Source organism: Pristis pectinata, chromosome 1 (genome assembly GCF_009764475.1).
Source record: "Pristis pectinata isolate sPriPec2 chromosome 1, sPriPec2.1.pri, whole genome shotgun sequence".
NCBI lineage: Eukaryota > Metazoa > Chordata > Chondrichthyes > Rhinopristiformes > Pristidae > Pristis > Pristis pectinata.
The window spans coordinates 25,756,475-25,768,846 of record NC_067405.1 but is presented as its reverse complement, the minus strand read 5'-3'; the positions used below and the strand labels follow the sequence as shown (position 1 = coordinate 25,768,846).

At 37.5% G+C, this 12,372-nt stretch overlaps 1 protein-coding gene across 1 annotated transcript in view; it reads right to left on the bottom strand.

The window, feature by feature from the left end:
• The window catches only part of LOC127583300 (low-density lipoprotein receptor-related protein 1-like), a 1,307,163-nt gene that overhangs the window by 401,351 nt on the left and 893,440 nt on the right, over positions 1-12,372 (bottom strand). The window contains exons 28-31 of the mRNA XM_052039177.1: positions 10,399-10,530; positions 6,101-6,328; positions 4,646-4,820; positions 2,429-2,523 (exon numbers count right to left, since the gene is read on the bottom strand). Of these exons, the coding sequence (XP_051895137.1) occupies positions 2,429-2,523; positions 4,646-4,820; positions 6,101-6,328; positions 10,399-10,530 (630 nt within the window). The remainder of the gene's footprint in view (positions 1-2,428; positions 2,524-4,645; positions 4,821-6,100; positions 6,329-10,398; positions 10,531-12,372) is intronic.

Here is a 12,372-nt window from a genome sequence, read left to right as displayed (position 1 = left end):
TTAGAGTAATGCAGGTCAGTGACATTTTGTTAATATAAATTAGTTGATACAAGTAAAGATGCCAGGTTGCTGGAGAAAGAAACATGATCTGAGCTACACTAATCGGGAAACGTATACTGAGTATACTGCAAATTTGCAATCGAGAGATGATGCTGGAAATAGTCAACAGTTCAGGCAGCATATGTGGAGAAAGGAAACAAATACATTCAACCTTGGACAAGTTGTGCTAAACATGGGATATTGTTCCATTTGTGAACTAGACTCCAGTTTTGAAGTTTGTTTCTCTTAATGTCAATAGAATTGATGAAGTTGTGTACAATGTGCAGCTGCTACAACATCTACTCTTCAGGTAATGAAGTGTCATTGGAATAAGGAAAAGTTGGAAACATCTTGATGGAAACATCTATTTCTTTAAATTTCCCATGTTTTCCCTTCCATGACTTTTTTCTTTAACATTCTTCCTGCCACTCTATCTTAGAGGCTATACTTAGTGCTTTTGTCTCCTCCCTGCTTTTTCTCTACTGTACTTGCTTAAAAACTTGTATCTTAAATCTTTTCCTGTTCTAGTACCAGTTCATTGACCTCAGATGTTAACTGCTTTTCTCGTAGACTTGCTGACTGTGTCCATAACTTCTTTAACTTTTATTCACTGACAGAAATTTCACAAGGTGGGAAGTTTTCTCAGCCAACACAATAAATGAAGAATAGTTCTGAGCAGAAATTTACACAGACTGAAAAAAGGTTGGAATAAGCATAAAATGCTGGAAACACTCAGCAGAACATTCAGCATCTGTAGAAGGAGGTACAAAGTTAATGTTTCAAGTTGAGGGTTCTTCATCAAAACTGATGAAAAGTCTTTGACCTAAGGTGATCAATTTTTATTTCTCCCAAAACTGATTAAACACATTGATCGTGCTATTGCATTAAACAATGAGAAGGTTTCCTCCACCAAACAGAGTATTGGGATTAAATAAACATGGGTTTTTAAGACCTGTCTTTGCCTGTGAAATGATGCCCAGTGATCTGATTGTCTGCATGAGATTAAAATGCAAACCCAAGTTATTTATTTTTGAATTGAATTACCACCAATAATACCTTTCCTCCACAAACTAATTCTACTGTGTTTTTTTTGTTAAATTGACAGCAACAAGTCTGTGTGAATACAAATATTTGATTGAATTATATTGGTACTTTATTCACCTACTATTATGTTTTGGATTATGCGTTGCAGTGGCCTTGAGTGCTTTAAGATCTTTGCAAAATTTCTTATAAAAGTTCACAATTTTTATATTTCTTTTGTCATAGAGCTGTGTACGTATGCATCAAAGAAACATAGAACAAAAACTGCAGTTTACTGTTTTCTGATGTTTTCAGAGCAAGCAGTTCATGGAATTGGTCATAAGGTGAGAAAAAAATGCTTGTCCCTCAGAAAAAAAATCTTAGTATATACTCTAGACACAAAAGGAGTATGGTAAGAGAGCAGGAAAATGGTATTAAAATCAAGATCAGCCATGACCATATTAAATGGTAGGGTAGTGTCGAAGGACCAAATGTCCTAATTCTGTTCCTTTTTCCTAGGATTCGATCGTCAACTCTACCTTGACAAAACTACATCAGCTCCTCTCCCATAATTCTGGAACTAATAATCCTCTACCTACTAGAACAGCATCTATTTTTAAGAATGCCACATTTATGAGCAGTACCCTGTATCTGCAAATCGGTTCCATTAACTTTGATAAAACTGAATTCTGCATGAAAGATAAAACTCATATTCATTATTGTTTTGTGTACTTAGTGGTACCAACCAAGAGTAAATCCCTTTCTTTAAATAAAGTATATTATTTAACCAGCATTCCATGCTTTCACCTGTTCTACCAATATTAAATTAATCCAAGTTATGTTCAATCTGCACATGCTATCTAGGTCTCTTTGTATTGTTGCAAATGGATGAATAGAATTACCTGCTGCATTCAAGTTTATACCATTGGCAAATTTAATATACTTATAGAAATTACAAATTAATGGGCAAGCCAGATGCATTACCTTATGGTTATTCTCTAGATCTGCATCCTCGTCAAAGAAACAAATGATTGTTTGATGTGCAAAAAAAAATCAAACAGTTGACACTGCAGCACAAAAGGAAACTGTTGGTTTAGAAGTGTTGTTACAGGAGTGTTTTGAAATAAACAGTTCATGAAATTTGACTCCAACATGGGGAAAAAAATTGCCCTTCAGAAAAAGATTCCTATTTACCAGACTGAAATTTTAAAATCTCTCGCTCACCTTTACTTTCCTGCTGTAATTCTTGGTTGTTGTAATTATTCAATCATGCATTTATTTCTTACATGTATACTACAAACAGTTACAGCTTTAGAACTTTCAAGCATTGAATAAATAAAGGCTTCAAAAGAATAAATATTTGAATTACCAACAGGTTCTCTTTGATTCATGAAAAGATTCTTGATGTTGCTACCATCCAGGTTTGCTAAACTGATATTGTTTCCATCGATCCAGTAGAGTGTCCTGTAACAGAGGAATAATGGATCCATAACCTAAAATTTAAAACTCGCAACACAATCAGTGCAGATATCATTATTATAACTCCCTGCTTCAAGTTTTTGCCCAGGATGTGTTTTTGGGTTGCTTTGTAACAAATCCTCCCAGATTATCTCTGGTGGATGATTCTATGGGACAATTGGATTTAATCACTTGCCATTGTGAATGAGATTAATTAAAAAGCAGTTCTAAGACATTAAAAAATTATTTTGGGTGAGCTGTCTTTGGATTTGTATTCCAAAACATTTAATAGACCTGGACAGTTTTGGCTGGCAAGACAGAAACTAAAAACATTTTCAATCATATTGCTCTCAAAGTTATACAATATCCCAACTGTGCTTTCACAGTTTTGGAAACAATATTCTGGCATTCCCTAACCCACGGTAGGAACAGCTTCAACACATGGACCACAGCAATTCATCACCAAGGACCACAACCTGTCAAGGGTAACCAGAAGTCAGCAGTAAATAAAAGTCTTGAGAGAGACAACCGTGTCCCAGAATAAATAAAAGAAATTGATGCCTCACCCTTCTTATACAATGAAAAATAATAGCATTAAATATAACTGCGCTAAATATAACGATAATATTTTGGCCTCAATTTATCTTTAAATATTTGTGCTATCAAGGGTTTGTCGGCACCAATTCTAATATTAATTCAAGAAATGAAAATGTTTGTATTCTTCAATGATTCAAAAGAATACTACTTTGCTGCAAATCCCCTGTGGTGGCATTCACAGAGAGTTGATGGAGACGTTTCATTTCAGTATAGCAGTGCAGTGTCCCAACTGTGTGGAGAACGATTCCCAGTATCCAGTACATGAAGCAAGGGGAGGGCTCTGCGATGATTAATCTGGTATTCTGGGAATAGATTCTACAACTCTATTTTCCCATGAAAGCTGAAAATTTTCCCATGAAAGTTGCTACAGTAACACCATAGAAGGGAAAAATTGGGTTATGTAGAATATTGGTATGACTTGTGCGCTGATGTAAGACTACTACAAATTAACCACTGAAAGGTTTTTGTTATATACAGGTAAGGATAGCTACAGGATTTCAGAATACAGTGGGATTGCAAGATAAGACAACATTAAGAGTTGTTGAATGTGGCATCTAGTACGTGGAAATGGTAAAGGGATTCTGACATGATCCATTAGAGCTGGAGAGAGTCATGGTGTCTCATGGAGGTGGGAGGGAAGAGGTGTCCAGAAAGATGAGGAGTTAGAAGAAGCATCCCTTGAAGAGTGGGCAGATGTGGAAGGCCCTCCTGGGATGTGTGATTATGGGACTATTCCTGTTCAATTTTAACAGAAATAAAGAGGGTAATATGCTAAGATATGACAAGATGAAACACATTTCACTACACTGCAGATATCAGCAAAGGCTGCACACAGCCTGGAAAGCATCACTAGAATTTACAGATAGAATTGGGGGAATGGGTGTAAAATGTGGAAAAATGCAGAGGCGAAGCAGTTTGCACTAGATGGTGCGAGTCTGAACCATTGGACATTCCTGTTGTTTTCTGCAAGGGACAACAATTTATTTCTCACGAGACCTGTACAAACCCACTTCCCCATAATGCTATTACACAATGAACCTTTCTTGATAATGCTGGGTTATGCTGCCAGACAATGGTTCATGCTCACTTTAGCAGTCTGCAGATGAAATCAAATTGTTAAAATCCCCCGTAAATGAAAATATATAAAAAAAAACAACTGATGCTGGAAATCTAAGATAAGATGAAATAAAAATAGAAAATACTGGAAACACTCTGCATTTGATTAACCTACTGAGTTTTTCAAACATTTTCTATTTTCATTTTACTTAAAATCTCTGACCCTGATATTGGGAGGTGAATGTTTTTTTCCTTTCTTCCTCGTTCGATGCTGATGCTTGCAACACAGTTGATTTGTAAATATAAATCCTGTCATATAAATGGTCTTTTTCATTTACAAATACACTGTAGCTACAATTTAAGCATCGAATTGTGCTTCAGTTGATTATAAAGTTGCAATAATTATCCCAGGTAGAAAATTGAATTCTTATATTGTTTTGCTCTCTGCGATAAGATGAACTGTACAAAAACTTACCCTTTTAGTGGGTGTACTACTAGACACTGTGGGTGATCAAGTCCATGAATTATAGAAGTCCGCAGGGAGCCATTTAATCTTGCAACATTTATCTGAGCTTCTTCTAAATCTGAACTTGTCCAATATATGTTTCTGGAAACCCAGTCCACTGCAATTGCATGAGCATATGGCAAGTCTATAAAGAAAAATAATTAATTTAGTTCTGAATTATAACTGCTTAAAAATGACAACAAACTAAAGGGATATGTGGTTGTAAAAGGACTATATCAAAAAGATGAGGTGAAGCCACTTGAATGTAATATTTCATTAATTCACACTGCATCGACTCCTCAATTTTTTTATGAAAATAGGATTTTGAACTTAATCTCTCCATAACTTTCATTGAATTTCTTCATTTGTACATCAATTACCCAATAACAATGCAAAGCCAATTAACCTCTCTCTCCCAAAACGGGAACAATCTAAATTGTTCAATCTCAATTCTACCCTTAGTCAATTAACATAGGAAATATTAAGTTCTTCATATAATTTTCTCTATATATTTGTATCTGATTTGTATTGAATTCACAATTTAATTTACCCTTGTTCACTGTATTTTCATATCAATGGTTAAGTAAATAAAGGAAGAGACAGTGAGCTCTGAGCTACCAGTGCTGAATGCATGCATGATTGAAGGTCACCTGTTGTATTCACCGCTATATAGTCAATACCACTGATTTCAATGGAGCGGTGTTACTGAGATTTTTGTCAACATTGTATTTTAACTAATTTCCAATTGATTACAAAAACTTTTTAAGAAGCATAAGCAAATAACCAAGTGTCTTCTCATTTGCCAGAGATAGGTCTGAATCATAAAAAAGTTTCCTACTTTGCTTTTGCTATTCCAATAAATTTTACCAGGAGATATCTTACAACAATTTTCATCCTGCTTCCTTTCATGAAGGCATTGCCCCCAAGCAGTTTCATGTCAATAAACTTTGGCATTAAACTCACTATTAAATGGATATCAACCTTGATCAAATCCAACATCACATCCTGCAGGCATCATTGGATGGCAATCAAAGGGGCATAATTTTATTTTCCTAACTGATGGTGTCCAATTGGCAGCATTCAACTTTTAGGAAACTTGGCATCCAATTTAGTAGTAGGTAATACTAAATGAATAGGTTGACTTTGAAATGATCCACCACCTTCTCAAGGGCAGCTAGAGATGGATAAAAATGGTTGGGCTTTCCTGAGATTCTCCAAATCCCATGAGTGAAAAAAACTCTCCATCATTGCCTTTTCTAAATCCAATATTTCTGCACAAATTGGTTGTGAAACCAATGTCTATTTGAGCTCAGGAAGTATCTGGATAAACTAAATGCATACTCAAGACTGGCTTCTTACTAAAAAGTATTTCAACAGTGTCAGTATTTTGATTGTGTTTTCATTTCATCATTCAATTTGTCTTACCTGCTGAAACCACTGTTTCTATTCCTGTGCCATTTATGAAGGCTCGCTTTATAAATCGGGGCTTTAAATCAGACCAGTAAATTCGTTCTTCTGATGCATCAAAATCAATGGTTTTAACTTGACTGATATCCGGATCAGTAAATGGTGTTATGTAGTTATAATATGGATTATCAATATCAACTCCACGGATCTCGGAATTTCTTGAATAGATTAAAAATTCCTTTTGCTCTGCACAAAGTAATAAAATAGTTCAATGTTTACTTCAGCTTCCATTTAATGTTTAACTTTTATCCCCATTTAAAAGCAATGCAATGCACAGCAAAATTATCTGACATTTCCAAATGCTTAAGTCCTTCCCTCATCGAATTAAAAAAGTTTTAAATATCCTTCAAACCTAGACATGTTTTAATGAATCACCTGCCATCTATATATATGTATATATATATATATATATATATATATATACATATATATACACACACACACACATACACACACACACACACACACACACATATATATATATACATATATATATATACATACACATACATACATACATACATATATTCCATGAAACTCCTTACATCAAAAATAAATAAAATCCAAGGCCTACATTAGCATAACTTATTCTTTTTCTCCCCTTTTATTAGAATTCTGCAAGGCAAAATATCTGAACTTCTGTTTAATTAACCTTGAGAAAAGAATTGGTCTGCTGGCTATGGGCAGAAAGTTGAAAATCCATTCAAAAAATACATGCTCAGAACCTCCACTATGCCTTTGGTGAAATGTGTAAGATGAAGATAAATTTTACTGGAACTGCATGTTAGGATGCTGGTGAATCAGTATAATTTAAATCCACTAATCAGGAAAGGACAATTCAGTCATCTGTTTTAATATTTATTATTTTGAAGTTTTACTTAGCTAATGTATGCCATGACAATCTTTAAAAAAAAATGTGTATTTATATATCACCTTCCATGTCCCAGGGGAACTATCTCAAAGACACTGAAATTAATTATGAATTGCAGTCTCTGTTAAAAATTGAGGAATAAATCTTGGCCAGCACATGGTAAGAATTTCTAATATCAAATGATATTGGATATTTTGCAGCCATTTGAACAGAGTAAGGGCCAAGGTTTGATACCACACTTAAATAAACAGTCCCTTCATTTAAGATAGTAGCTCCTTGTCAATTTGTATTGAGTTCCTACTTTGGGTATAATTGACTGCCACATACACATAAGTTAAAATTGCACTGGAACACAGAATATAGATCAGCACAGCACAGGGAAAAGGTCTTTGGCCAATTATGTCTGCACTAACCATGATGCCATCTAATTAATCCCATCTACCTGCACATGGTCCATATCCCTCTAATCCCTGCCTGTTCATGTGTCTGTCCACATGCCTCTTAAACGTTGCTATTGTATCTGCTTCTACCACCTCCTCTGGCAGTGTGTTCCAGGCACCTACCGCACTCTGCATTAAAAAAAACTTGCCTTGTACATCTCCTTTAAACTTCCTCCCTCTTACCTTAAACCTGCTCCCTTTAGTATTTCACATTTCCACCCTGGGAAAAAGCCTCTATCTACCCTTTCAGTGCCTCTCATAATCTTATATACTTCTATCAGGTTGGCCTTCAGCCTCTAACATTCCAGAGAAAGCAATCCAAGTTTGTCCAAGCACTTCTTATAGCTAATACACTCCAATCCAGACAACATCCTGGGCACCCTCTTCTGTACCATCTCCAAAGCATCCATATCTTTCCTAAAGTGTGGCAATCAGAAACGCACACATTATTTCAAATGTGGCCTAACCAAAGTTTTACAAAGCAGCAGAAAAAAACAAACTGCTGGAGGAACAGCATATGTGGAGGAACTATATTTTCACTGTTTTGGGTCAAGACCCTGCATCAGGACTGAGAGCGGAGAAGGAAGATAATGCGAACCATAAGTGGACTGAGGAGGGCTGGGTAAAAGGAGCCAGATGCAGGGAGGGGGAAGAGTGGAGTTGGGAGGCAAAGGCAGGTAGGTGATAGGGAGCAGGTAGGTAGGTGGAGAAACAAAGGACTGGAGAGGCTGGAATCTAGATGAAAAACATGATGATGCTGGAGGAACTCAGCAGGCCAGGCAAGCATCCATGGAGAAAAGCAGGCGGTCAACACTTCCGGTCAGGACCCTTCTTCAGGACTGAAGATAGGAAAAGGGAAAGCCCAATATATAGCAGGGAAAAACAGAGCAGTGATAGGTGGACAAAAGAGGGGAGCCGGGGTGGGCACAGGGTGGTGATAGGTAGGCACAGGTAAGGGATAATGATAGGCAGGTGCGGGGGAGGAGATCCGCAGGGGGATGGGTGAAAGGCAAGAAGAGAGAGAGGGAAAAAGAGGCTAGGAAAGGGAAGAAGTGAAGAAGCACGGTGGGGGTAGGATTTTGTGGGGATTACCTACAGTGGGAGAATTCAATGTTCATGCTGTTAGGCTGCAAGATTCCAAGATGGAAAATGAGGAGCTGCTTGGACTGGAGGAACAGCACCTCATTTTCTATCTTGGAACCTCTTATATATTGAGCTTCCCCTTTTCCTATCTTCATTCCTGAAGAAGGGTCCTGACCCGAAGTGTTGACAGCCTGCTTTTCTCCACGGATGCTGCCTGGCTTGCTGAGTCCCTCCAGCATCATCATGTTTTTCAGGTGATAGGTGGAAGCAGACAAGGAAAAAAAAAAGGCATAGGGAGCCAGATGGAGGGAGGGGAAGGTGAAGGTGGAAACAGAGGCTGGAAGGTGACAAGTCAGGACACAAAGGATATCAGTGCTGGAATCTGATGTAAGGAATGTAATAATTGGAACCATTAGGGGAGAGATGATGGGCAGATGGAACTAAATGGGGGAGAGGATATGGTGGGTAAATAGTCAATGGATAGAACGGAGGTGAGGAAAGGGGAACGAAAATAGATGATGGGGAGGTTTATGGAAAAGGAAACAAAAATCGGAGGACTGGAAGTGGGTTGGAAAGAGAGGGTGAGGGTACACAGGAGGTACGGGTTACCTGAAATTGGAAAATTCGATGCCATTCATGTTCATGGCACTGGATTGTAGACAACCCAGGCGGAATATGAGGAGCTGTTCTTCTAGTTTGTCTTGGGCCTCACCCTGGTGGTGGAGAAGGCTGGGGATGGGCAGGTTGGTGTGGGAAAGGAAACAGGAGTTGAAATGGCATGAAACCAGGTACTGGAGATACTGTGGACAGAGTGCAGGTGCTCTGGAAACTGTTAGCCTAGTCTGTGCTTGGTCTTGCCAATGAAGAGGAGGTTTGAGGAGGCACACTTGAATCTTTGCCTCACCTGGAAGGCTTGCTTAAGTCTCTGGATGGTGGTGCAGGAGGAGATGTAGGGACAGGTGTTCCACCTCCCGCTGTTGCAGGGGAAAGTGAAAAGGATCAGGGAGGGATGGGCGGGGAGGGATGAGCAGACCAGAGAGTCACAGAAAGAGTGATCCCAATTGAAAATGGAAAGGAGTGGGAAAAACAAATAAATCCTGTCCTTAAAAATCTTCTCCAATCGTTTCCACACCACTAATGTAAGGCTCACTGGCCTATAATTTCTGGGATTATTCCTGTTGTCCTTCTTAAACAAAGGGACAACATTAGCTATCTCTAGTCTTCTGGGACTTCCCCTGTGGCTGAAAAGGTCTGTCAAGGACCCAGAAATCTCCCACCTCTCTCCCCCTTGCCTTCCTCAGTACCTTGGGATAGAATCCATTTGGTTCTGGGCACTTATCCACTTTAAAGTATTTTAAGTCCCCAACATGCCCAAGAATATCAACATATCCTTGCTGATCACACCATTATTCATGATCTTCTCCTTGGTTCACTGGTTTACCTGGTTCACTGAAATGTGGTGATGGCTCATGTTTCCACTCAAAACACTCATCACAAATTATTATTTTAACATCAAGTAAAATTTCAAAGCCATTCAAATGAACACAAATATGTTATTCAGTTGTATGGAAGGAATGAGGGAAGTTCCTATCCTCTCATTTTACCCACCACACATCACTGGCCTATTTGGCATGCATACCTGATTGATGTCACTCTCAGCAAAGCTAACAAAAATTCCACTCCTTTTGTTCATGTTTGGGAATGAGTTTGAGTCAATTTCAATAAAAAAAACTTTTCTAACAAACATGGTAATAAATAATGCAATCACCCACAGATGTAGAGCAGGAGCTTCATAGTTTTTCTACAGTCTGAAAATCATTTATGTAGCGTAATTTTGATGTGACAGATTTTCAAGCACTTACCATAGCAGTTCTTCTCATCAGGGGCCAGTTTCATTAGATGAGGACATGTACAAGCAGCAGTTCCATTGTAATTAATCAGGCACAAATGAGAACATGGCCCTTTGCCATTATTAGACTTGCAAGGGTTTGGTGCTGTAATTATAAACACAACATCGATTCATTATCAAATTTTCCTGTAACGGTAATTATCCAGCACACAAGTATAAACAACAATTTCACCTAAAATATTCCACCTAAAACTGAGATGATAAATACGTAATAAATTGTACAAATGGTGACTCTGCTGATATGAAGTCAGATGGTGTTTGTTAGACAGAAGCATGAAGTAAAAGATCCCCAAAAAAGTGTCCTAAAAATCCACATTGGATTCGCAACTCCTTAAAGCAATTTCTAACACAATGCAATATCAAATAGAGATTTATCCTTGTTATTCCATCCCATAATTTGCATTTTTGTCAATTTAATGAAGTAGTATTTTTCTAAATTTTTGTCATTTTTAAAATAGCTAAGAATTACAACTTAAAACTGATTCCATTCCATTGATTAGTTATTAAAATTTGCTTAGAAAGAAGGAAACAATTAGTTCATCTATAAGTGGTCAGCATGTAATAGAGTTTCCATTGTTTGATATGCCATAAATGAAAAACGTTTGGGGATTAGTAATTCGTATTATCCCATGTCCATTATCACAGAAATTTGCACCATCTTTAAAAAAAAACATATACATAGATAACTGGAAGAAATGTAGTTGTATGTCTGTTAGAGTTCCAGCACTCTTCCACAGTACTAAAGTGGAAACATTATCAGCAGGTGATCGAATTACCAGAAATACAAAAGCAAAACATTGCAGATGTTCAAGATTCTCAAAGAAAATAGAAAATGCAGCAGCTCAGCAAGCATCTTTGGGGAAAGAAACCGTTAACATTTCAGATGGGAACCTTTAATCAGATTGAATTTGCATGCATATCATACTAACTTGTCTCCAGGTTCTTCAAAACGATCTATGAACAATTTTGAAGTGTGCTAGGCATAATTTAGGAAATGTGTCAGCCTATTTTTGCCACATTCCCATAACAGCAATGTGACAACATATCATTAGCTTCAGTAAAATTAGTCAAAATGGTGCGAAGGGATCTTTTATGTACACCTGAGAGAGCAGAAGGGATCAGTTTTGCATCTCAGCCTGCAGTAGGCCACTCTAATACTACAATATTCTCTCAATACAGAACTGAATCATCAGTCAAGATTTTGCACTCAGATAAAGGCCTGATGACACAACTTTTTGATTTAGAATTGAGATCATTTCTACTGAGCCATGGCTGACATTAAGGCTCCGAATATTATCCAGTAGATTCTGGGAGTAAGGTTCTGGAATTTCAGGCTCAAAACCGGAAGCCTGCTTTTCTTCTTGCATGCTATGGAGGTCACCATGCTTCTGCCTTTTTTGATAGGTTTCCTATGTGAGAGTCGGTATAATTAATGACCTTGCATCCAGTCAGGCAAAGAGGATGCTGAAGCAGGGAGTTTTGATCCTGGATGGGCTGGAGGAGGGGCTGGCAGTGGGTTGCTCAAATATTAGTCCACAGGTGGTTCATGGTCAGATTTAATCACAGCTAATATTGGAGATGAAAACTCATCTGCAAGTAAGAGCAAAGATGCTGTTCAGAGGCAAAATGAGAAAAAGAAAAGATAGGTAACTTGAGAAGGAAAAGCAAAACAAAAATATATACTTTACTCCAATCCATTCCAATTGGATTGGATTGGAATAAAGTATATATTTTCAAAATGGCAAAACTGTCCAAAATGCATCCTGGTACTAAAAAGCTGGAACACTATTCAGGAACTTCAGTATTTATTAGATTCTTGGAACAGCAATGCCTAATGCTTGACAGATGGTTAAAACAGAAAGGATCAATTTACATACTGATGTCTTAGGGTGGAGCTGTTGAAGGATTGGGAAATAGTTTTCCAAAT